Source organism: Ceratotherium simum, chromosome 15, assembly GCF_057802395.1.
Source record: "Ceratotherium simum simum isolate JZ-2026a chromosome 15, ASM5780239v1, whole genome shotgun sequence".
Classification (NCBI taxonomy): domain Eukaryota; kingdom Metazoa; phylum Chordata; class Mammalia; order Perissodactyla; family Rhinocerotidae; genus Ceratotherium; species Ceratotherium simum.
This window is the reverse complement of record NC_141914.1, coordinates 30763282-30790418: the sequence shown is the minus strand read 5'-3', so window position 1 is coordinate 30790418 and position 27137 is coordinate 30763282. Positions and strand designations below refer to the sequence as shown.

Below are 27137 nucleotides of genomic sequence, written 5' to 3'. Positions count from 1 at the left end.
AAATCAATGAAAAAGCAACCAAGGTACTTTAAAAAAAGGAGGGCATGGGGCGGGCCCGGTGGCGCAAGCAGTTAAGTGCGCGCGCTCCACTGCGGTGGCCCGGGGTTCGCCGGTTTGGACCCCAGGCGCGCACGGACGCATCGCTTGTCAGGCCATGCTGTGGCGGCGTCCCGTATAAAGTGGAGGAAGATGGGCATGGATGTTAGCCCAGGGCCAGTCTTCCTCAGCAAAAAGAGGAGGATTGGCAGATGTTAGCTCAGGGCCGATCTTCCTCAAAGAAAAAAAAAGGAGGCCATTCCTCAACATTGATTCAAAATCTGGAAACAATAAGAAAAATGTAATAAATTCAATTATATAAATTAAAAACCTTTGTGTGGCAAAAAGTAAATAAGCAAAGAAAAAACTAATGACAAATTCAGAAAACATGTTTGAAACTCACATTATAGACAAAAAATTAATGTTCCTAATACATAAAGAGTTCCTAAAAAAGAGATGTATATCAAAAGATTGTATAGCAAAATTGCTAGAGATGTTAACCGATAGTTCACACACGCACACACAAAATGTAAGTGGCATGTTAAACATTTGAAAAGATGCTCATTCTTACTCATAACAAGAAAAATGAAAATTCCTTCCTTCCTGCCTTCCTCTACTCCTTTCCTACCTTATTCAATCCCAAAGCTATAAGGGGTTAAGTGAGATAGGCATTATTTTAATAATGCCTAATATTAAATAAGGCCAATATTTTACTAATAAAATAACCATTAATTGCGTGGGGTGGGGATGAGGGTGGCAGCCTGCTGTGGGTGTTAGAGACTAAGAAGGTTGGACAGATGTTTACACAGCCTGGTGCAGGGTGTCACAGGCCAAGGAGAGAGAGAAGCGTCCCCATGGTGGCAATGGCCTGGTGTGGGATGTTGGAGTTCAAGCAGGGTGAAAGAGGTGTCTACGTGGGAATGGGGGGGGGGATGGTGGGGGTATCAGCAGTGAGGGATAATGGATGACATCCAAGAGGGATTGATACAGTAAGTAGATATAATGAGGCTAATGACAGCCAGGTTTCTCCCTAAGAAAGGAAGTTACAAATAAAGTCAGAAATATAACCAGGATAAACTCTGTGGTATTGGGTTAGAATTGGAGACAGCAGTGTAACCTGATGATTTTCAATAGATAGATAAAGAAATAAAGTAGATGTAAATATGTATGTATATAAGAATATATACATATATATGTTTGCTTGTCTGTTTTTATATGTATGTTCTCTAATTCTGTTCTCTGAGAGGGCTTGGGAGCAGTGAAAACCCAATAATTATGTGCACATCCAGTGCCCAAATTCTGGTTTCTAAATTCCATTGCCCTCAAAAAAAGAATCAGAGTTCTATAGAGAAATGGCTGATTACAAGGCTGGGCCAAGAAAAGCATAACATAAGTTAGAACATCTTTTTGTGCCATTAAAGAAGTGCTCAAAGAATGATGGGGGCATATCAAAAAGATACTAAAGCCAACTTAAAGGGCTCTCACTGACTAAATCTGTACCAATTTGAGCATCAGAGTAATTAATGATAATAATGAACTGTAACCCATTAAATAAAATAGGAATTCATGAGTCCATAATGACATAAGTAAATGAATAAATAAATGAGGAAAAAATAGCTTTTTCTTACAGTGAAGTGGCAATTAGTTAATGTAGAAGGAAAGATAAAACTAGAAAATCACCATCTGGCAACTCTCAAAACAATAATTAATCTAGCCAAGAAATGTTGATGGATACTAACACTAGTGGGTGAAAATTTGATGAGGATGGTTTATCTATATAGTCTCAAAGTATCTCTCAATAAAATAACTATTAATTGCAAAGAGGAAAAAAGTAAATTTACAATGGAGAAACCTGGCAGACACCATTTAATTAAGTAATCCGAGTTGACATCACCAGTAATAGGACAAATTTAAATTATGTACCACCAGAGAGGAAGCAGTGAGAACACAGCGTTACTTCTGTGATTTTCCAGCCAAAAATGCATAACCTGAATTTAACTATGAGGGAATATCAGATAAATCCAAATTGAGGGACACTCCCAAAATAACCCAAGTTGAAAGAGTCAAGGTCATGAAAGTCAAGGAAAGATTGAAGAAGATTAAAGAGTCGTGGCAAACAACAGTATTGTGTGATCCTGGATCCTTTCCTGTAAAGAACATTATTGAGACAATTGGAGAAATTCGAATGGTCTGAGTGAGCGTTGGTATTAATATATCAATATTTACTTCCTGATATTAAGGTTTACACTCTCATTTATGTAGAAGAATGCTCTTGTCTTTAAGAAATATACACTACAGTATGTGGGGGGCATGGAGCTACATGTTAGCAACTTATTCTAAATGGTTCAGGAAGAAAATTATTTGATCTATTCTTGCAACTTTTCTGTAAGTTTTAAATTATCCCCTTCCCCCCCCAAAAAAAAAGAAAAGAAAGAAAGAGAAATATATGTGAGATAACACTGCTCACCTATCTGGTTAGAAAAATATAAAAGTTTGCCAGCATATTCTGTTGGCAAGACTGTGAGGGAACAGTCACCTTCATACATTTCTGGTGCAAATGCAAACTGGTACAATGTCTATGGAAAGAAATTTGGCAATATCTAGCTATCAAAAGTACATATGCATTTATTCTTTAACTCAGAAATTTTACTTCTCAAAATCTATACCGAAGGTAGACTGGTAAAAATATGAAAAGACATATGCACAAGGCTTTTTATTACAGCACTATTTGTAATAGTAAAAGACTGAAAAAAAAATCCTTCATTAGAGAACTGTTTGAATAAACCGTGGTTCTGCTACACAAGGGAGTACTATGCAGCTGAAATAATGAATGAAGAGTATCTATATACACTGCTATGAAAAGTTCTTAATTATGGGAAACATAATTAAGTATGTAAAGCACATATACCAGGAAATATAAGTTAAATGCATATGGGATACCCTTGTTATCTGAAAAAACAACAGTATAAATATGTATCCTATTATGTATATATATGTATACAATGTATATATATGTGTGTGTGTGCGCGTGCGCACGTGTGTATACATATGTGTCTATAAAGAAGAACTCTAAAAAAATCTTACATTGTTTCTAGGAATCATATTGTTGCTGGGTATGTTGCTTTGTTATTCTGAGACTATGGTATATAATGGGATAAAGCAAATGAATAATTTGTTGCTGTCATTGAGAATCAGGGTTTTTGGTATGGAGAAAGGAGAGATAGAAGTACAATCAATGAAGTTAAGTGAAAAGCCCATAGTTCTAAACTTGAATTGGAAATGTCAGTATGAACTCATAATGTATGTTATCTTTAAAATATTATTTCCCAGGTATGTCTTAGGTAAAAGCCTTGAAACAATGACTAATACCATAGAAATGAGCACTCCTAACACTCTGATTGAGGCCTCTAGTACCATATCTCACAGCTCATTGGAAAAATGGATGTGTCCAGGTTTGGAGCAAGAATTGTCCAAGATGAGTTCAGAATATCTTGTCACACCAGAAAGCAATAAAATTTTCAGACTACAGGGGTCACATCAAAAGAACTCAGGAGCCTACCTGAAAAAGCTCTGAATGGCCAAAGATGGGACAATTTGAACAACAATAAGAATAAAAACTGCAATGGATGGAAATATACCAACCATGTTAACAATATACACCCATAATGACCCTTAAAAAAAAAGCCTTTGGAAAATGCTAGTGGATCAAACCATTGTTTCAAAAGCTGGTAAATAACGAGAAATAGATATTTATCCTATTTTTCTTAAACAAACTGAATCTCATGGTAGTGAAATAGTTGAGGAGAGGTGTTTCTCTTTACAGAAATAGTCCACTTAATCTATGAAGATGCCATGATAGAAGTAGAAATTTGAAACTCTTACAGAAATAATAAATCTAGCTCATGAGCATTTATGTCTGCAAATATCACAAAAAGAAGACAATTAGATATTATGTACCTCCCATTAGAAGTACACTATACCAACTATGAAGTTTTCTTGCCCAAAACTCAAGCCTCAGATCTAACTACCAATTTACAGGAAGTACAAGGAACACAAAAATCACGTTAACTAACTCCATGAGTATACAATCAATATAATCTAAGCTGTGGGAACCACAGGATGAACCACTTACTTTCTTCAACAAAAAATCTGCAAGGAAAAAAATAAGATATGGAAGAGGGAATGTGTGCATTAAAATAAAAGACCTGCAGAGGCTCCTCACCCTTTAGTATTCAGCAGACTAGTAATAAACACATGCATATGAGCGAACTACTAGCAAATGAACAACTGGCCATTTACATTTTAAAATATCATTTACAATAGCATCAAAATATGAAATATTTAGGAATAAATCTAAGAAAGAATGTGAAAGAATGTGAAACCTACAAAACATTGCTGAGAGAAATCAAAGGTGTAAATAAATGGAGAGATAAACCATGTTTATAAATCATAAGACCCAAATTTGTTAATATGTCAGTTTTCCACAAATTGATCTATAGATTCAACATAATCCCAATCAAAATCCCAGCCTGTTTTTTGGTAGAAATTGACAGCTTGATCTAAAAGTCATATGGAAATTTGAAAGACCCAATATTGCTGAAACAACTCTACAAAAGAAGAACAAAGCTGGAGAACTAACATTATTCTATTTCAAGACTTATTATAAAGCCATGCTGTGTGGCATTGGTATAAAGAGAGGCAAATAGATCAGTAGGATAGAATAGGGAGTCCAGAAATAGATTCACGTATACACAACTGATTTTTGACAAAGGTGCAAAGACAATTCAGTGGAGAAAGGAAAGTCTTTTCAACAAATGGTATTGAAATATTTGGATATCTGTTTGCAAAAAATGAACTTCAATTCGGAAAAAAACCCTCAAAATACGATATAGACCTATATGTAAAAGCTAAAAGTATAAAACGTAGAAAATCTTGATGACCTTGGATTAGGCAAAGATGTCTTAGACATAACACAAAAGCATGATCCCCAAAAGAAAAAATTGATAAACTGGACTTGAACAAAAGTAAAAACATTTGCCCTTTGAAAGACCCTGTGAAGAGAATGAAAAGTTATAGATCGAGCGAAAATATTTGCAAATCATTTCTGATAAAGGACTTATATCCAGAATATAGAAATAACTGTCAAAATTTAATAAGAAAATCTAATAACAAAAGATTTGAACAGACACTTCACCAAAGAAGATATACAAGTATCAAATAAGCACTTGAAAAGATGTTCAATGTCATTAGTCATTAGGGCAATGCAAATTAAAACAACGAGGTATTACCACATACCTATTAAAATGGCTAAAATTAAAAAGACTGACCATACCAAATATTGGCAAGAATGTGGAGCAAGTGGAAACCTCATACACTGCTGGTGGAAATGTATAATGGTATAACCACTTTGGAAAACAGTTTCACAGTTTCTTTAAAAATTAAGCATTTATCCAACATATGGTTCAGCCATTCCACAGTTAGGTATTTTCCCACAAGAAATAAAAGTGTATGTCCATACAAATACTTGAACCCAAATGTTCATAGTGGCATGATTTGTAATAGCCAAAAACTGGAATTAACCCAGATTTCCATCAACAAGGGAATGGATGAACAAACTGGTCTATCCATGCATTGGGAGTTTACTTAGGAATAAAAAGGAATGAACTATTTTTATACTTAACACAATGGCCTGATTTCAAAATGCTTATGAACTTTGATCCCAACAAAATTAACCCAAAATATATTACAAAAGACAAAAAATGCATACTGTACATACCATTTATATAAAATTCTAAACATGCAGTGGTTGCCTGAGGATGGGGATGGGCAGAGAGTAGTTTAGAGGGAAGATTACAAACAGGGAGAAGGCAACTTTTTGGGGTGATGGATAGTCATTATCTTTATCATGGTGGTAGTTTCATGCATGTGTACATATGTTAAAGCCTATCAAATTGTACACTTTAAATATTTTCAGTTTGTTGTATGTCAATTTCATGTCATTATAGTTGTTTTTTCTTAAAGATGAAAAGATCTCAGGTTCCTCATCCCTTTAAGTAAATGCACAGAAAAAGGTTCATATGAAGATTAGAGTAGTAGGAACAATCAGAAAAACAAATTTAAATCCTTTTCTGATGCTATATGGACAGTACATAGATCTAAAATAATGGGACTTACCTTTTCTCCCACATACTGAGACTGTAATGCTATTATGTGACTCAACTAGACGGTGGAGCTTTACAGATTGCTGAAAAAGAAGGAAAAATAAGAAACAGCTTTTCTATGGAGGATAGGTCCCAGGTATTATTCAGTAAAGTCCTAGCCTTGTTTAAAGATGGAGCACTGTCTTGTTGCTAACAAAATATACTGTCTAAAAACAAGACTGAGTAGCCTATTACTCAACTGAAAAAGCATCCAATTTGTTGTGCTCTTCACCCAGCAATAAGAAGTATGTGTTCTTTAGTAGAAAGGAATTTCCCAGCATGCTCTGTCCACTCAAAAGAGTTTTTGATAACCATAAATTTATGTTTTAGTTCTTTAAGTAGATAGATGACGTTAACAATTTTGATCATTCAAGATATGTATTTATACCTAAATAGCTTTAAGTAGTAAGCATTATTTCAGCTTTGGGATATCCCACATCAGAATTTCTAATCTATAACTTTATAAGGAGTTGATGATTCCTGCAATTTCCTCATAGTATATATTGTTCTAATATACAAAATACAAGAGACACTGAGAATGAATCAATAAGAGAAAAAAATATATAATAAAATTATATTTGACTTCACATTTATTAAGAGACTATTGTGTGAAAGACCTTCTGCTTGGTTCTGGATGTTAAAAGTCCCAATCATTTAGTGTGTTCATTTTTTTATTCTGATTTTGTCATTTAAGACACTCCCTAAATCTCCTAGCTTCAAATAATTTACAAATCTGATTAATATGTCCTAAGAATGATTAACAATAATATAAGGTGAAAGGCAGAGTATTCTGCTATTAACTTATTCTTTTACTCATTTATGCATTCACTCAACATTTACTGAACAACCTTTATGTGCCAAGAACTATATTAAGAGGTGGAGATAGAATGGTCAACAAAACAGATAAAATTCTTATCATCTACAGCTTACTAGGAGAAATACATTTAATCAAATAATCACACACATTAGTGTACCATTACAATCAGTAATAATAAGAAAAAAAATAAGGTGTTTTTGAAGCATATATAGACAATGGAACCAATAGAAATCTTCTCTGAAGAAGTGACATTGAATCAAATAGGTTGTTGAATCTAGGAATCTCAAACTCAAAAGCGATATTTGGACTTAAGATATATACAAATTTGAAAGTTACTAGCGTATACCTTTAGAAGTCATTGGCATATACAGCTATGAGAATAATGAAGAATCTCTGAATGTACTCACATGAAGAGACCACCAAGACAGATTATTAATAATAACGTGTAGGTAGGAAATAATGTAATTATGCTACCTCTTACATAAGAAAGAAAGAAAAACAAAATATATGTATTTGTCTTTGCTTGATTCACCTAGAAAATTCTTTTGGAAGAATGCACAAGAAACTACTGAAAGTGGTGGCATGAGCGGAGGGGCAGAGGAAGATGGAGCCTTTATGTTGCACACATTTTCATGTTGCTTTGATTTGAGACACCCATTTTAAAAAAAAGGGGCCAAGTAGAGGAGGATGAACTCCTCCTCTAGAGAATGGAAAAGAACAACTAGAGAGGATTTGTCAGATAGAATGCCTCAGACAGAAGCAATGGAGCGGTTCACAGTATCCAATGCAGCTGAGAGGTTTAATGAAATCTGTGCTGCGAAAGAAGTGTCCGCTGTAGGAGGGGGACCATCAAGTCAGCAAGCAAAAGACCAAAAACCCAATAAAAATTAATGAAGGACACGAATACTGTTCACAGTAAAAGAAAAGTAATAGCAAGTGCTCAACTCATAATGGAAAGCATGCCATTCAAGTTACGGGATTCTATTTTCACTTATTTTGACAAAGATAAGGAAAACAAGTGCTCATCTGCTGTTGGGAGGATGTATATTGCTATTACTTATTTAATAGGCATTTTGACAACAACTGTTAAAATATTATACCTAGCTTATGATTAAGTAGTTTCAAGTATAGAAAATTTCTATCTCCTTATCAATAAGGATACATATATACATGTTAGATACATATTTATATGTAATATAAATTATATATACTTGTGATATGTATATATATTTCTAAACATACATATATGTGGATGTGTGAAAAGATATATGTGCAAGAATCCTCATTGCAGCATTGTTTTAATAGCAAAAGACTAGAAACAACCTAAGTATCCATCAATATAAGATTTGTTTAAATATTATGGTACATCTAGAGAAAATATATTTGTGCAGATATGGAAAGATATTTAAGACACATTAGGTGAAAAATGCAAGTAAATAGCAGCGTTCATAGCCTACTTCCATTTGTGTAAAACAGATTAGTGCACATGTGTTTAATATTGCTGAAAATATATAGAACACCTGCTTCCAGTGGATGCCTCTTGAAAGGGGACCCAGACACTGGGAGAACTAAGGTAGAAGGGACTTGTACTTGTCATTTACACTGTTTTGTTCTAATTGAACTTTTTTTTATCAGGTCCATATATTAATCTTATGAAGAAAAAAACTAGTTAGTTAAAAAAGGAATTTTTAAAAAATTTTAAAACTATGTATGAGCCTTCGGATTATAGTGGTGACCTTAACAAGACTTGCTTAAATGGAGTCATGAGAGAGGAAGCCAGGTCACTACAGGTGAGAAGTGAGAGGGAGATGGGTAAATGAAGATAGAGTGCATAGAACTCAAGAACTTTTGCTATAAAAGGGAGACAAGAGGTGCAGTAGTAGCTGAAGGTAGAAGCATGGTCAAGAGAAGGGAGTGTTTTGTTTGTTTCAGTTATTTTAAGTTGGGAGAAACTCAAGCATGTTTAAATGCTGATGGGAAGGCTCTTGGGGAGAGAAGGTGGGAAGGAGTCATTCACTGACTGCATAAGCACCCTGAAAAAATGGGAGAGGATTCTATCGCAAGCATAAGCAGAGGGCACTTCCTCCTCTGTAATGAGAGATCAGAGCAACAGGGAGGTGGAGACGAGAGTCATTTGGCCGTTGGAGAGTGGGGAGTTGAACAAATTCCTGTCTTATGGCTTCTATCTTTGTGAACCAGGTGGTGAGATCATCTGCTAAATTAGAGGAAAAGTGGAATCTGGGCAGTTGGGATCTCAGAAACTTGAAGATAGATTTGGTTTGAAACCTTAATTTCAAAGAATAGGAGAGCACGTTGACCAGAGACCTATAGAAAGCTTGACCAGATGAGGTTGGTGTTCGTGGATTTATAGTGCAATGAACCAATCTGTTCTATGTGATTTTTTCCCAACAGCACCAAATCCTCTGGTGGAGGCATAAAGAAAGTGAAGAGTTGGACTGGGGTTTGACAAATGAGTACCAACCAAACATAAAGGGCAAAGGAATTAATATTATACAGAGACCCTTAACCTTCCATCCTTCTTCCACCATCTTCAACATCCATCAGTATTCTCTATATATATTTTTTCACTTATTCACAATTCGTAAATATTTGCATATTCTTCTTGCTAATCAGCCTGAGTAAGCTAACTTGAAAGGTTAGGGATTGGGATGTGAGGGAAGGGAAAGGATTAACACTGGTTGGGCATCAACTATTGTGCTAGATATTTACAAACTTGGTCTCATTTGTTATGGAGTGGGCAATAACTATTTCCTGACTCTCCTTTCTAACAAATTTCAATAAAGTCACCACTAGTCCCTTTCTGAAACCATAAAATTGGTAGAAAAACTCACCTCTCTGAGATCGTATACTGTCAAAGCAATGGAAATGATGGACATGATTATGATGGCAAAAGCATATTCCTTATAGTCTTCACTAAACCACAAACAGACACTGAAGAGTTGAAATATGTAAAATGGATTTAAAACCTGTTGGCAGACATAACAACGGGAAGACAAGGGAGATATTTAGGCTTCAAACTTAGCTATTTATTGACTTGTTTGTTTTCATAATCGCCTCCATGACATAAATAATCCCACACAATATTCTTATTTTTATTATATTTATTCAGCAGTTGCTGTGTGCCAGACACTGCACTAAGCAACTTTACCTGAATTTGATTCCCATAATTACCTCATTAACCAGAAGTTATTACTTATCTCCATTGTTAAAAATGAAGAAATTGAGCCTTAGATCTTGAGAAACTTACTCAAGTTCACACAGCTCTGTCACAGACCAAGACTTGAACCTAGGCAATCTAGCCTCAGAGCACTTACTTTTAATCACTGCTGCACCTTATAATTTACAAAGTAATGTCTCATATATCCTCGTGTTGACCAGCACAACTGTTGTGTAAGGAGTAGATATTATCATGTCTAGTTTACACTGACTGGCCTTCAGAAGGGTGAAGTATTATTTCAGGTTTACAAAGTTAAAATGCTTTCTAGTCTATTGTTCTCCTCCATGACACAAGTTCTGCCATGTCTGAAGCCATTAAAGTACTTTATATTAATGTATGACTTGAAGACTACTTTTTTTCATAAGTAGAGAGCCAAGCTGAAAGTAGTAAGCTGTAAGTGAGCATCTAGAACACTGTGGGAGAAAGTAGAGATTAACCCCAACAGATGTAATCCTGCTTTGGTTTAAAACATTTTGTGCCTTTACTCAAATTCCCTCTAGTTGATTTCCATCTTTCTAAATCAGGAACAGTAATTTTGCCTCTGGTTAGGGAAGAAGCATACTTTTCCTATCAGTTTCTTTTGCTTCCTCCATGCCTGAAAGCTTGCTAGAAATATTGAGAAAGTACCTTGAGTTCAGTAAGTTTTTTTTGTGTGTGTGAGGAAGATCAGCCTTGAGCTAACATCCATGCCAATCCTCCTCTTCTTGCTGAGGAAGACTGGCCCTGGGCTAACATCTGAGCCCATCTTCCTCCACTTTATGTGGGACGCCACCACAGCATGGCTTGACAAGCGGCGCATGGGTGTGCGCCCGGGATCCGAACCTGCGAACCCTTGGGCCGCCACCGCAGAGCGCATGCACTTAACTGCTGCGTCACGGGGCTGGACCCCAGTAAGCTTTTTTTTAAGGCAAGGAGAAGTGGAGGTGAAGTGCAGGAGAAGACCCTGAGTACAGCTGTATGGTTATAGTTTCGTAATAATCACTGTAAAATGAATAATAAGCCCAGTGATAGAATCAGAGAGGAAAAACTCAACCTAGTAAATGATGGTCAAATCTTTCTTTCCCTCCCACACACACACTGAGATCAATAGAGCTAATAAGGCTGAACAGATGTTTTTTTTCCTACAATTTTGATGCCGAGAAAATTGTATATGTCACCCATAAGAAAAGAATTGAGTTTTTTTTTAATTTTAAGTATTATTTTAGTTTCAAAAAGTTGAGGCAGACTGAGGAGCACAGGATTAAAAAGGAAAGAAAGAAAAGAAGTATTGTGTTTATTCAGTCGTTTAAGGATAAGTAGACACATGAGCATCATAGTCCAAAAGGTAGACTCCAAGGAAAAGAGTAGAAAAGAGATGTGAAGAAAATATGCTTTGCATTCTTTTAAAATATCCCAAATTACAGTTACTTATTAACGAGCAGCATTCTTGATCATTTGACTAGAACCAAACTTACTAATTTTCTATCGAGCACCAAGAGACACTACTGATTACCTCCTTGATGAGCAGTTTCCAAATTGGTGTGATTTCAACGTCAATAGTGTTAGGTCCACATATTAACCTCCTATAGGGAGAGATCACAGATCACTCAGTTACTAACAATAAAAATGAAACTCATTTCTCACCCATTCAAAAAAAGGTCTGTTCCATGTTCACTTTCTCACTTGTGGGATCAACATAAGCCTCCCTTGTTGCATAACATCCCCATGCTTCTCAAAATAACTGGGGAGTGGGAGGATTCCTTGGTACAAAAACAATAAACACGATCATATTGCATCTATTGAACTAAACCCTTCCTGAGATCTGAATATTTCCCTGATGGTAATTTGGGTATTTAATTTTAGCCATTGTTTCGTTCAACTAGTTTCAGGATTGGCACTCTTTTCACTCTGTCTCTCCCCAGCTCTGGTTCCATGGAACTGGGAGGGAGGGGTCATTAGGAGAGAATAGTTTTACCGATAGGGAATACTGTATCTGCTTTCCTACTCCTATTCAGCTCTGGGAAGCTGCAGAATTTATTTTAATGTGAGTGAAAAGGTGTTGGGCTCTCAAAAATAGCTCCACACAGAGATATACAGCCCTTTAATTGAAAACCCAGAAATGTATTTCTTTGATTATGCAAAGCAATGACCCTTTATGAGTTATTTTGCTATTGAGAACACTAACTACTCTCCCTGTGCCTTCTACATAGATGCTCAGATCGAATAGCTTGGCCAATGTATTAGCACAGTGCTTTTCACTTCAGTGTTCATATAGATGGCTTCGTGATCATGTTAATATGAATACTCTGATTCAATAGGGATGAGGTGTGACCTGAGATTCTGCATTTCTAACAAGCTCACCAGTGATGCTGGGGCTGCAATGCTCTAGGTCTCTTCTAACTATTAGAAATGGGGTGGAAGGGAGTGTGAGAGTCATAGAAACTTAGGATCAGCAAGGCCTTCATAGAGCTCTCCCTTTCAACAATTAGGAAACTAAAGCCCAGAGAGGAGAAACTATTTGCTCAAAGCCACACAGTGAATTAGTGACAGCCTCTTGACACGCAATCCAGTGCCCTTCCTAAACCTTGCTCCTCCGCCCAGCAACTGATTTGGAATTGTGGAGCTACAGGTCTTGCGTGATATTCTCCTGCTGCTCCACAATTATTATTTAACTATCTTATCATAGTGTAATATATATTTCCTGATTACAATCTAAACTGGCTCAACCTTGTTACTATAATAACCTTGAGAAGCATTGTATAGAGTAGAAAGAGCACTAAACCGATAGTCAGAAGCGTGAGACTCAATTCTTCCTGTATTACTTCCCATCTGTGTGACTTGTTCACACCATTAGACCTCTCTGAGCTTCAGATTTCTCATCTGCTATATTGGGATGATGAGGATGTCTGTTCTATCTCCCCCACAAGGTTGCTCTGAAGAAGTGATATAATATATATGAAAGCATTTAATTTAACAGTACTAAATAGAGCATTATAATGTTTTCTGATATTGACCAGTTAAGATAACTATTTACTGGTCTCTCTTGTTTGACTAACTGGTAACGGTCCTTTGGAGCTGGCATAGATAACAATATGCGTGGTACCGAATTTCTTGTTCTTCTTTTGTTAGTCCTGATCCAAATTTTAGATGTATCTTGGCAGAACTGAGCCAGTCTTCCAAAGAGCTAAAATAAGAATAATAATATGAGAGAGATATTTAGCAATGGTATTTTTGAGATAATATTTTTCTTGTTTGGATGCAATTGTTGAAACAACTTACCCAATTTTCTGGAACTGTCCTTCTAAGTTGTTCCAAACATATCTTATCTTTTGCACTTTCATGCATCTCACCTGCAAAAGAAAAGTACTAAGTCTCTTGTTTGAGGATCAGCGAATACATAGCAGTTTAGTGGCTAAAAAAGCATTTATGGAAGAAGCAAAGATAGAGCCCTAGTATACTTATTTAAGATTTTACCCTTTCCTAACTCATTCTATCCTTTCTTACTACACAAGTGGCATTCTTTATTAGAAGTCACCATTCAATCTATGTGTATCGTGGGCCTACTATATGAATAAGCATATGTATAAAACTCAGTCTCTTCATTCTACTGCTTTATAATCTGACCAGGGGGAAAAAATATATTACAAAAAAGAAAACTATACCATACAGTCAAATATGTACATGTCAAAGAAGTAAAAATATAATAAAGTAAAAATTATAGTATTGAAATGCTGTAGAACTATACAGAGGGCAGATAACAGGGACATCATGGAGGAGATAACATCTGAGCTGCAGCCTTGAAAGACTGGAAGAATTTTGCTCAGGTGAGAAGGGAAGAGGGCATTTCAAAGAGATTATGTGCTAGTTAGTTGTGGGGGAGGGCCAAGTGAGTTAGCCTATTTGACTGCAGAATAGAAAATGAGGCTGGGAAGATAAATAAAGATCAGATTATACAGCCTTAAATGAGGTATTTAGGACTTTATCTTGTAGGCAATGGACTTGCAGGGTAACCTGTAGAAGAAACACAGAAAAAGATGAGGCTGGCAGCAGGTTCTAGAAGAGATTAAGGATGTTATCGAGAGAAAATGGGCTCCAGAAAGTGAGAGTCTGAGGGTGTTGGCAGTGGAAAGAAAAGGAGAGGTTATTGCTTATGGCAATTATGCCTTCTTGTTTCTGGTTTCTTTAAGCATCTTTATATATAAATCTGAATTTCCATTGAGTGGTGACCTAATTAAGCACAAAGAAAAACAGTGAGACTGTCATGTTGTTATGAAGCAATGGTATAACCTCATTTTGCCCATTAGAATCAACTGGGGAACTTTAAAAAATATTGACGCCGGAGTCCCACCCCCAAGAGATTCTAATTTCATTTGTCTGGGGTACAGCCTGGGCACACATATTTTTAAATTTCCTCAGATAATTCTAATGTGCAGTCATAGTTGAGAAACAGTATTCAAGACATCCTTTTATAGCTACTCTGATAATTGTGTCCTTAAGAAATTAAACTAAATTTCTTTGCACCTCAGTATCCCCATGGATAAATTGAAGCAATTGGCCAAATTATTTCTAAGTTCCAAGAAGAACATATTCTCTGAATATGTTCTGTATCTATGAATAGTATTGTCCATATAACCATCAGATAATTTCTAAAACTTGGAAGAGCATATAGCTGGTACATAATAACTGCTCAACACATTTTTTGTTAAATAAATGAATGAATACTTTGGACAACCACATGTCAACTAGAAATAGGGTTTAAATCCATAAGATCCAAGGCTTGGATTACCTCAAACAAGTCTTAACCCTGTTCAACAAATATATGTGTGTGCACACTGATGCACACACACACATTCATAGTTACCAAGTAAGAGTGCTAAATACTGTATTTTTTATTTTACGGAATGGATTTATTCCAATATGGTTGATTGCAAAATAACTTTTTAAAAAATAAATCTTATATTCTAACTGATTTTCAGTATAAAATTGGACTGAATTGCCACTAGGAATGATTCTTCCTTCACAAGCTGCCTGTTAGAGTGAGGAAAGAGTATTTGAAAGCGACCAGCCTGGGGTGTGTTAGCTGTCATGGCCCATCTTGAAATTGCAGGTTTCTCATCTCATCTCTTCCTTTCCTTTTCAGTCGTTCCTGCAATTTTGCAAATAGAGCTGGACTGTCATCACAGCTACTGTTTGTTGAGTTTTGTGGGGCTTTTCACACATTATCTTTAGTCTTTATCATCACCCTATGGTAGGACAGATATTATTTTCATGTTCACTTCACCCATGAAGTTCATTTTGATTAAGTAACTTGCCCAAGATCTCACCTATTAAGAAGCAAGCCTGGAATTTGAACTCAAGCCCATCTGGCTCCAAAGTCTAGTCCCTCAAAGGATCTAACAGTCAAGCTGGTATTAGAAGAAGGTCTGAAAATCCCATAACTCCCAGGATTCAAGTTGTATAAAGTGAGGATTGCCTACTTTATTAATTCTATAAATTCAAAATTCCACATGAGAAAATTTTAAAGGACAACCTGTGGTAGAATGTGAGCCCCTACTCAGTCAGATAACCTAGATCAAGAGGCTGTGAAACCACAAATTGAGATTGAGAAATTTATAAGACATGATAGGTATGAAGCATCAGCAGATGAAGGCAGCAGTAATGAGGAATGAATAGGTTACTGATAAGTTTTACTCAGGCCAGAAAATGGAAAATTCCATTATCTCCTGACAATTTCTGAGGCCATTCATCACAGAATGAGAAGAATGACTCCACCATAGACCTTTTAAATGTGTTTGAGATTCCTCTAGCAGGAAACATCTCTGCCTGGAGCGTCTCTGCTTTCCTCATCAACTTCAGAGGCTCTGGAAGGTGGTAAGAGGATGTTAAGCATAATATTTGCAAGAGGTGGAGTTTCTTTGCTCATTGCCTGGAACTTCAGACCAGGAAACAGTAATTAGGAAATGAGGGATCGGCTGTGGGGTGATTTTCGTCTTTCCTTTCAGAACCAGGAATCTTCCCCCTCCCCAGGCTTCCTGCTCTTCATTTCTTGTTGGAACAAGTTGTAAGAGCGCCCTGTTTAACAGGTTAAGCGTTGGGTTTCAGTTTTACATGCAACCCTACAAAATGGTTCTTAGAGTCTCCTCTTAGCCTACTTTGAAAACCTGACAAAGTTCTTCGCTGTAGTCTCCAAACTCCCCCTACATGGCCCTGAACGGTTAACATTTTGGTATTGTGTTATTATTGTTACTGCCATCAGTGCTGTCATGGCTGAGCCTGTGACATCTCCTCCAATTTTATTTTATTTTCTTTTTTCCTCCAATTTTAATAAAAGTTTTGGTCCTTCGTATGCATATAGCTCGTTACAGCTCACTAATCACCTTAATATCCATCGTCTCATTTTAGGTTCACAACGGCCCTGAGAAACAGTCAAAGAAGGAGTTATTACTCTCATTTTATAAATAAGAAACTCAAGGCTCAGAGAGTCAATAAATAGCCAAACTTCCAATGCCATATGCTGATAAATGAAGATATCAAGCTGGGTGCCGGAACTTTCCATTTCAAGACATCTGCCCTTTCCTCATACTTTTCTTGTTTATTTCAACATTTCTTCCACTTATTTGTTTGATGCAATGAAAGATCCTGGAGCTTAGTAATACTCCGAGGCCATGTCCATAAGGCTGATTTGGGCTACCTGCTTCTCCAGGTGCATGGCCGCAGATGAAGCAATGTCAATGACCTTGAGCTCATAAAACTAATTTAAACAGCTGTCTACATACATATAAATTTAAGAGAAAATAGTCTCTTATAAATATGAATGTTAACTAGTCATAATCCAAGCAGTACTAATTTAATAGGGTGAGGGTGAAGTAATTCAAATACATTTGAATGACGGAATTCAGAACAAGTTCATTTTGCAGACATCAGCAAACTCCCTGGGCTATCCCTGGGTGATTATCTTTACTGAAAGAGAAACCCTGTTACACACAGAACAATACAGGGCATGATGCTGCTAAGAGCTCATATGGGCTGAGCAGCTACTATGTACCTGCTGCCATATTGACCTTTGTATTCCTTAATTTATTGAATTTCATCCATTAATATTAGACATAGGCATTATCATCATTTTATACATTAGAAAACTGAGGCTCAGCAGAGTTTAGTAATTGACCCAATATTGCACAGTTTAGAAGGATGAAGCTGAGATTTGAACTGTCTGGCTCCGAAGTCCGTGTTCTTTAAAATGTCCTACACAGTCAGTTGAAGATTGGCAGAGTGGAGGATCTGAATTTAACCTTATATGTGGGGGGAGGGAAAGATTACATTTCTCTAGTATCAGTGGTAGCCATAAATTCACTTACCTTTAGATCTGGCTTTCTTATGGCTCTATTTATGATATAGTCCTCATCTGTAATGAGAGGGTGGTCAGGAGTGAGACCAAATGCGCTCTTTAGTGCTGACAGGTGGATCCATATTACCTTTTTCCAAGAGTAAGTTTGGAATTCATCCTGAGGAAATAGACACCAAAACCCCCGTGAAGTTAAGAGAAATCATCAGGCTAAAACTGAACCTGAAAAACATCATTTGAATATAGTTCTGTAAGTTTATGGAGTGAATAAACATTCTAGATGGAATTATATGCCTTTGAAAGCTGGTAGATACAGAGCCTCAAGGGGAAACATGTTGCCATCACTTATTGAGGAATCTGGATGTAAATACGAGGCACGGCACATACAACAAAGCTCGAGAGTTGGGAGGCAGATTCTCAGGTAAGAGCTAGTTTCTCCTGTTACTCTCCAACCATGAGGCTACGGCCAGATGCAAGATTTCACAGAAAAAAAAAAATAAGCAAGCATTCCAGGGTTTCTGTAGGTCTCTGAGGCTGAGGAAACTGGGTAACTAAACCATTCCCATGTTTCTAGGCTTAACTTCAATTCCACCTTTTCCAGAATAGCCCCTTTAACAGTCTCTGGTCAGGGGGAAGAAAAACACGGTCACTGTATTAACTCTAAAAGAATCTTGCTGTCCCTCTCTTGTGCTCCTAATCACATTCTGCTTTGTATTCTCTTAGTTCTTCTAGACTATCTTGAAGGTAGGGACCATGTCTTATGATCCCTTATATCCCATCCACGTGGAGAACTGTGACCTGCTTGGTAAGAGTCTGATAAATGGATGGAAAAAAGACTGAATGCATGGAGTGGACGTGCCCACAGGTAATTGTCAGGATGTTGGCACAGGTAGGATTGAAAAAGATACCCTCTTGCATAACCCTAACTGAAGCTGCTTCCCTTGGCAGTTCACTGATGACTTCATCACAGAATAAAACTAGAGGGAGCAGGACTGGACTGAGTAACAGGTACCACAGTGGTCCCTTAGAGACTGGTGTGATAGCAACAGTGGTTATTATATGAATAGCTAAATGCTATGCATAAAATCCACTTGGATGCCTGGTAAACCTCGAGAACTAGGAAGGATGGCAAGGGAAGTCAAGACTAGGAAACAATTTGATGCCTGGGGAATGTAGGTCAGAGCTGGGAATTGTCTCCACCACACCCACTTTTGCCACGAAGAGTGTCGGAGCTGACGCTGCAAAAGGCAGAGGAGGAGATTATATAGTACTTGTTGTAGCTAAATCTCTTAAACTGAGTCTCTTCAAGAGAAGCACATTTCCAAGCCTTGGCTCCTGCTGCTTCCGTAGTCTGGAATACACATCCTTCTCTCCTCTTTTTAAGTCTTCACATGGCTAGATCCTAACCATCCTTCAGGGTCTGGCTCAAAGTTCACATCATGGGAACTCCTTAATTTCTCTGGGTGCTCTTTCCTCTAAACCATTAGGGTACTCGAGGTTCATACCACATTCTATCTCACTGCATTATTTTTTGCCTGTCCACCTTATCACCCCTCTTGGGCTGTGGGTAGGGACCGTGTAGGATGCATGTCTGTGCTCCAGCCAGGCCTAGCACAGATTCTGAGAGAGAAAGAGAGAGAGAGAGAGACAAAGAGAGAAGGGAGAGGAGGGGAGGAGGGGGAAAAGCAAAGTAAAGGAAGTGGGGAGAGGAAGGGAGTGGAGGGCAGGGAAGGAGAGGAAAGAGAAGGAAAAGAAAGGAGAGGAGAAGGGAAAAGAGGGAGAGAGAAGAGGAGGGGAGGGGCAAAAAACCTTAGTAGAAATTTGAAAGTCAATGAATTAATTTTAAAAACCAGTAAAATTGTGTAGTATCTCATTAAAAAAATGACTAAATCAAATCAAATCAGATTTTCATAGAGTTACCTTCAGAGGCTAAGAATTACCAAAGATGGCTAAATTTCTAAAGTCTGAGCCACTGAACTGCTGGACCTGCTCTAGGTATTGGGGAGTAAGCAACCCCCTTCCTAGAAGACGCTGTGACATAGTTCAGCATAATTAGATTTGCTTTGACCACATCAAAGGGGCTTTGTTATGAGAAGAACTTTGAGTTCTAATAATCACAATAATAAAAATAGTTAATATTTATTTAGCACTTACCATGTTCTAGGCACATAGTGTCATATTGTGTATGATTTCATTTAATGCTCAAAAACCCTACGAGGTAGTTACTGATCATTGTGCTCCCCATTCTACAGGTGAGGAAACTGAGGCACAGTTGGTAACTATGAGAGCAGGGATTTGACCTCCTCCAGACCTACCTCCTACCCAGCTCTATTCTGTATTTTGTTTAAAAATTCAATTTGATTGGACTGCCATTTTGAGATCGAGCCTGAAGTGGGACTGCCAAAGAACAAAGTCTCAATGAAAAATTTGGTAAGAAAATACGTAATTTGTAGGTAAATAGGAACACAAATTATAAAAGTGCCGTCAATACCAGAGACCTCTGGCCACCAAGTGAGGACAATTAGGAAAACGGCTAATCTTGGTCCTCTTAAGTGAGTTAAAATAATATTAACTACTAATTTTCATATGATTACTTAGCAGTTTATAAAATCTTTTTGTGTCAGTTATCTCATTTTAGGCCCATGATTCTCCAAAATCGGTATCATCGTCCCCATTTTGCAAATGAGAAAACTCTCCGGCAGCAAGGCTATGGATTGCTCACACCAGCTGTGTGGGTAGCAAGAGAGAACTCAGAGGGAAGGCCAGGCCTTCTTACTCCAAATCTTGGCTCCTTCCTCTTTATTTCAACAAGTTGTCCCATGGTGTTTGAGGCGCGTGTGTGAATTTGGCATCATGTAACAAATAGCATTCAGTTTCTCACAATCCCTACTCTCTTGGTAGCAGAGAGTCTGATTCCCCAAATCAAGCTGTCACCCTTCAGCCCTGTGTGACAGCAAGCAGACCTCTAGACTGTAACACCTAAAAGGGAAAGGCAAAGTGGAGCATTGGAACTTCCAAGCTCTCAAAGGCCACTGTTAATCCATTGCACCAACTTCATGCTTTAGTCTATCTGAGCGTGAAAAACTGAAATTCACCTGTATGCTTCCATCTTATTATAGCCTGTAGCATAACTAAATCGAAAGTGATTGGATATATTTGCCTTCAAGTTCATTTCTTGTCATCCCCTTTATCCCCAAGCCCTATAACTCATAATTTTGTATAACACAAAGTAGAATTCTATAGGCTAATAAAAGACACTACAGTGAGACAACCATTTTTCTTGGCTAAGGTAATAATACTGACTTTTCTCTTGTTTACTACCCTATTAAAGACTTGTAAAATCATCCATATTTTTAAAGAAATTTGCCCAATTTTTTCAGGAAATAAAAGGCAAAGAAATGGAGGCAAAATGTGTCAATGTGAAGTGGTCACTCTCGGTAACATCGCTAGCTTCTCTCCGTTTTGGGGTTAGAGTTGTGCAATATGGAAAGAGCACAGGCTCCTCTGAGTTCATATCTCAGCTCCAAATTGTCTTGAAAATCGTGGCAACTCCCTGAGCCTAATTTTCTTTATCTGGCAAGTGGCGATGATAATACCACATTTCATGGATGTCTCAAGGAATAAATGCAATAATACATAAGGCACCTGGTCCAAGGTCTGGCCCATAGCAGGAGGCAGCAAGTGCTAGTTGGATGTAGCTCTGTGCCTCGTTTTCCACCACTTGTTGCTCCTAAGATCTTTCTGTAGATATGAACTTATTGTCCCTTTGAAGAAACTTGAGAATCTCTGCGAGTCTCTCTATTTATTTTTCCTTTCTGAAAAAGAAGCCTTTACCTGGAAATGGCTATGTCCACTTCAGTGCATTTCCCAGCTCTCTCAACAAGTTAATGATCTGTAAAATACTTAAATGCACCAGAGGAATGTCCACTTTAAATAATTGCTCTGTAATGCAAATCATCCAAACTGTGCCCAGCACATCTAGACTTTTAACACCTCAAGTGTGATGGAGCAAGCTTTACCTCCTGTTTATCAAGAGAATTAACCAGATCAATCCTTGAACTCTAAAAGAGTAGGATTTAAAATAATTCAAGACCACGTTTCAAAGAACTGAATGTACACAGAGGGCCTATGTTTGAAGTGGACGGAAAATAGAGGAAGAAACCTGGGCAGTGTTTCTTTCCTGTGGTCTTGCACTTTCTGAACCTGGAGATACCAGGCTAACTTTTATATTTGAATGAAGTGAGTGACCTTGTTTATCTTCTTCCAACCTTTCGCTATAAGCATCTCATCTCTTGGAATTGAAAAACTGTGCAATAGTCCCATTTAAGTTCAGGCCAATGCTGTGACTTATCCTCTCGTGTAGGTGTTCACTCCACAAAAATGTACTTCTGAGCTTGCTTTAAAAAGAAAAAAGTAACCCATTGCAAAGTTCCAAAGAGACATTAGGAAATCAGTACTTTTCACTTGGAGATGGATACATTGCAATGCTAAAAAGTTGAACTCTAGCTAAGGTGAAGTACTTGGAGGATTATGGATACAGTAATAACTTACCTTTCTCATGCTCTTTCTAGAACATTGCACTACCTCTACAGACCCATAACTTTGGCAAAATACTATCCTTTCTATATTTAAGTACCATTTATTCTTTCTCTTTCCCCTTCTTGGCCAGAGCCATTGATACTCTTGACACCTTGTTCCCAAAGTTGCTTAGCTAGAAAAAGTTGACATTGGCTGGAGGTGGGATTTAGTTACAGAATATAGATAGAAAGTTCTGAGCATTGGAGAAATCTCACGCTAATTATTCTCTCAGTACTCCTGGGACATGGTGACCAAAATAAAAAAAGAAGGGGAGGGGAGTGCCCAAAGGGGAGGTTATATGACAAAGGAAAGGCTATACCTATGTTTGTATACAAAACAAGGAAATCCAGAACAACTCAGCATATGTTTTTGGAGAGATTGGTTGTTTTGTTTGTTTGTTTTTATACTAGTTTTCTGAGGGGAGAGGGAGCAGTGAATCAGCTGGCTCATTGTCTGAAATATCTGGAGATGCAGTGTGTAGTAAGAAGTAAGGAATAAGAAGCTAAACTGGTTTAAGAACGTGCGTAGTAATCAATGCCCATCGAACGCCTACGTGCCAGACACAGTTTTCATCTCAGCACTTTACACATACCACCAGCCACCATCACCTTTTAACTCTTGTCATCCTTTGGAGCTCGGGAAAGCCTTTCCTGGCTTTCTTGACTTGATCAAATCCCTATTCTATAATCCGACCATAAACATGAACCTTTCCTAAGTAGCACTTATAACAGTTGATTTTTATATGTGTTTATGTAGTGATCTAATGAACTACATGAGGTCAAGAACCCTGATTTTACTCACTGTTGTACTCCCTGCCCCCTGCCCATGAGCTACCGCTGTGGCTGGCACGCAATGTGTGCTCACCAAATTTATGAAGGAAGAAGAGAGCGAAAGAAGGAGATAGGGAGGGAGGGAGGAAGGGAGGGAGGGAAATCCTGGCTGACACTTACTAGGTTGCAAAGTTACTTGTTCTCTCTGTATCTTCATCTGTACAATAGAGACAATAATGCCCTTTTTTCAGGGTTGTTATGAGAATTAAATGAAATAATCAATAAAATACTATTTTATAAAATGTAAAGTTAAAAGCATTTTAACACAAGGCGGACTGCAAAAAGCATTATAGCAGTCAGAGATGAAAATACAGCGCTAAAACAGAATGAATGAAAGGTAATTAATTCCCTCTAGAATCGGGCCAGAGAACGGGTCAACAAAGCCTTAATAGACAGGTGATATTTGGCTGAGGAATGGGTAGGTTTTAATGAGCAGAGGTAGAACACATACTTTCCATATTTACTCCATAGAGAAGTGGGTGAGTGTGTGCATGTGTATGCATGTGTGTGTGTGTGTGTATCAGGTGACTCCTCACCAGGATGTCACTTTGTAAAGAACAGGGATTTCCATTTGTTTGTTCATAGCTGTATTCCCAGTGCCTATAACAATGTCTGGCACACGATTGGTGCTCAGTAAATATTTACTGAACGAATAAATAAGTGAATGAATGAATGAATGGAGGAGATAGGGAATATCAAAAGAAATTTTATGAGTAAAAGCGTAGAAAAAACAAAGTGTCTGGTTCCCTTAGAAAATAATGTTGATGTGGGGAACCTGGGCAGGGAGAGACCAGGTTGCAAAGGAGGAGGAAAGAGATGAATAAGGGATCCAGGAAACACGAACATAAATAGTGGTGGCTGATGAGTATCCTGGTGAGCTCATGGACTTGCGGTGCCATATGCATGGCTGATTTGTGGAATTTCTAAGTATTCGAACTAAAGCCCCTAAAGCTGACATCTTTAGGTGAAACTGAAGGAAAAATGCTCCCATTAAAACATTGATATGAAATGCCCTGAGTCAGGCCTAATAACCAATCACCGCAAAGTTCTCCTCTGCACATCATGGGTCTTTTACAACATGTGACACACAACGGCAGTGAAGGAAAAAATGCATTTGTAATTATAATAAAGATGAAAACTATGGAAATCATCGGGAGCATCTGAATTCAAAATGCCAATGAATGTAAATCATGTCATTTGCATAGAAATGTGGCTTCGATACAGATATTGGTTAAAATTTGGAAGTAGATGAATGACGAATAAAATGCCACTTTTAAAATTATAAAATAAAAGTGTAATTACTCTTATCCTTTTGAAAAATCTCACTCTTTGAGATGCTTAAGAAGAGAAGAGGAATTGAAAATAAATTGGATGCTCAAGTCAGTCTGTACATCATCGCCTTTTTTTTTTTTAAATGTTAAGAAATGACTACCTAATCAGTATCTGTGATAATGATCTGTAATTTTACCAGTGTGGGATTGATGATAAATACCAAGTGCTGATTTTTTAATAACATGAAAAACAGATATACAACACATTTTCAGGTAGGAGTCAGCCAGTCCTCCTTAATGGAAACTTCACAGTCCCAGCTATTATAATATAACTCAAATAAAATCTCTTTAGAGATGTCATTTTAATGCAAATAACCTAGCAGCAGACTTTTAAACTATTGGTGCCCAAAGCTGATTTTTATCCAAGGCTCAGATAGTAAGAGTGTTTGAAATAATTGAGTTCTTGTCTAATTACATAACGACTAATTTAGAGCCTCATTTATTTGGAGAGTCTCTGGCATAGCAAATCCATTTAAAATGACACACAGAGCAGGTAATTAAAAATTAAAGTTGAAATCAAGATGAAAAAGGCAAGATGGAAGCTGGTTTCAACTGCTCTGATGAGTTGTGAAGGGCAATGAAATGGGAGAGGGGCTTAATAGACTTTTAAAGAGGCAAAGAAAGAGGTAAGATGGTGGAACACAGCTCCCTAAGGCACCAATGACTGTTCGAATTTTTCCAGTATATGCCCAGTTGCAAAGCTGACCACATGCAACTAGGAGAGGTGACTTGATTTAGTGCAGATGAGTGTTTGGGATTCCCAGCCACAGGATGCCTTCCCCATGTCTCATGTCCTGAAAGGGAATGCCAGTCCTGCTGGCCAATAAGGAGAGGACACAGTATTCAGGTAAGTGGGGCATTATATACAGTGCACCTGGTCTATAGCAAGTTCTTCTGTATAGCAAGCTCGTGGAGTTGCTTGAGCAATAATATACACATATGCAATCAAAATGGTCCTTGATAAATGCATTTTACAGTTTGCTATTAGCTTCTCATTTCATCCTCACACCAGCCCAAGAAAGAACAAATACTTTTACGAGGCCCATTTTATAACTGGAGAAATCGAGGTCCTGAAAGATTAGGTAACACACCTAAAGTGCAACACACCTATGGTGCTAGAACTAGAAGTTAGCACTTTTGACTCCAAATCCCAAAATGTACCATCTCCCTGTTGGTTGACATTTTCTTACTTCCTGCACTCTTACTAGATCTTTCTTTCTCTTTTCTCCCTCTTCATTTTCCTTCATCTACTCCCTTTTCCATTTCTTTCATTTTCCTCACTTCCTGTGCCGTTTTCTTGCTCATTTCCTCCTAGTTCTATCTGTGCCTTGACTCTGCCAGCAACATCAGAGAGTAGAGCTCAGCCAATCAGATGTTGTCAGGTCTGAAGTCTGGTGATGCACTCCGAAAGGCAGGAAGCTTTTCTGTTTCTGAGGTTGTTTCTGCTGCAGCAAAAGCATTGCCGCCTGAGAACTAGTTGGAAGAAACGGAAGTATCTGCAGGGCAGAGTTAAGTACTTTTCTAAATCCTCCTTTTATGCCAGAAAATAATGATCTCACAGGTCCTCAAGTTCACATGGAGGGGGGTGATTTATGAAAGGATCTCAAAGATGTGGTCTTCTATAAGTTTTTATGTTCCCACTCTGAGCCCCAGAAAACACCCTCTCTTTACCCCCGCTCCAGCAAGACACTCGGGCTGTATATGAGAGGACCACTTAGAACACTTTGCTAAATCTGGATCATTCCCCTTGAGACTGCATAAATACATATTGGCTGAGCCGTAACACAAAGGTCCAGGCCTCTATTCCTCTCCCAAGGATGAAGTGAGCTCAAAAATGGGAGTGATGACTATTGACAGCAGTGTTTCTCAAAGTATGGTCCCTTACCAGAAGCATTAGGATCATCTGAGAACTTGTTAAAAATGCAAATTCTTGGGCCCCAATCCAAATCTGATGAATTAGAAATTCTAGGGGTAGGGCCCAGCAATCTGTATTAATAAGTCCTCTAGATGATTCTGATACTGGTTGAAGTTTGAGAACCACTGGTCTAAGTACACTTCCCATGAAAACAGCTCTGCTCTAGGAGCTAGAAGACATGAGACTTAGTCCTGGTTAGGCCCTTCATTCATCTAGGAGTGTGGGTAAATTGTGCCTCCTCTCCAGGCCCCATTTCCTCACCCATCAAATGAAGACGTGTTCCTTGGCGAGCATCAGGCACTCTTCTCTCATGCATATTGTGTGAGTCTTCATGGAGTGTGGTTTGAGGCAGCAGTGGAGTAGGGCTCCCAACCCAACATCATCAATATGACTTGCTCTTACTCAACAATAATCTTGCCTTCTTAAAGTCTTCAAGTTTATTCTCCAAGAGTCTCGAGTTAAATTATAGTTGAACTTGAGTGGTTGTGCCTCAGCTATCACCTGTATCATGATTCACATGTCAGCTAAGCTGGAGCATAGAACAGATGGTTCTTGAAGCGACCAGGCTCCAGAAACAAAGGGTAGGGCTGACCCCAGTGGAGCAAGTCAACAAAAACAATCTTCATCCAATTCCCAATTTCATTGAGGTCCAGCCCCAACTCTATTAGATTGAAATGTGGATTTTATTTTATTTATTTATTTATTTATTTATTTATTTATTTATTTATTTATCTATTTATCTGCTGAGGAAGATTAGCCCTGAGCTAAGATCTGTGCCATTCCTCCTCCACTTTATATGTGGGTTGCTGCCACAGCATGGCTGAAGAGTGGTGTAGGTCTGTGCCCGGGATCCAAACCCATGAACCTG

At 37.8% G+C, this 27137-nt stretch overlaps 1 protein-coding gene across 2 annotated transcripts in view; it reads right to left on the bottom strand.

The window, feature by feature from the left end:
* ATP13A4 (ATPase 13A4) overlaps window positions 1–27137 on the bottom strand; it is a 120039-nt gene that overhangs the window by 56704 nt on the left and 36198 nt on the right. For both annotated transcript variants that reach the window (XM_004424564.3, XM_087439432.1), the window contains exons 3-8: window positions 17629–17775; window positions 13550–13620; window positions 13374–13454; window positions 11784–11853; window positions 9906–10040; window positions 6211–6280 (exon numbers count right to left, since the gene is read on the bottom strand). In XM_004424564.3, the coding sequence (XP_004424621.1) occupies window positions 6211–6280; window positions 9906–10040; window positions 11784–11853; window positions 13374–13454; window positions 13550–13620; window positions 17629–17775 (574 nt within the window). The remainder of the gene's footprint in view (window positions 1–6210; window positions 6281–9905; window positions 10041–11783; window positions 11854–13373; window positions 13455–13549; window positions 13621–17628; window positions 17776–27137) is intronic.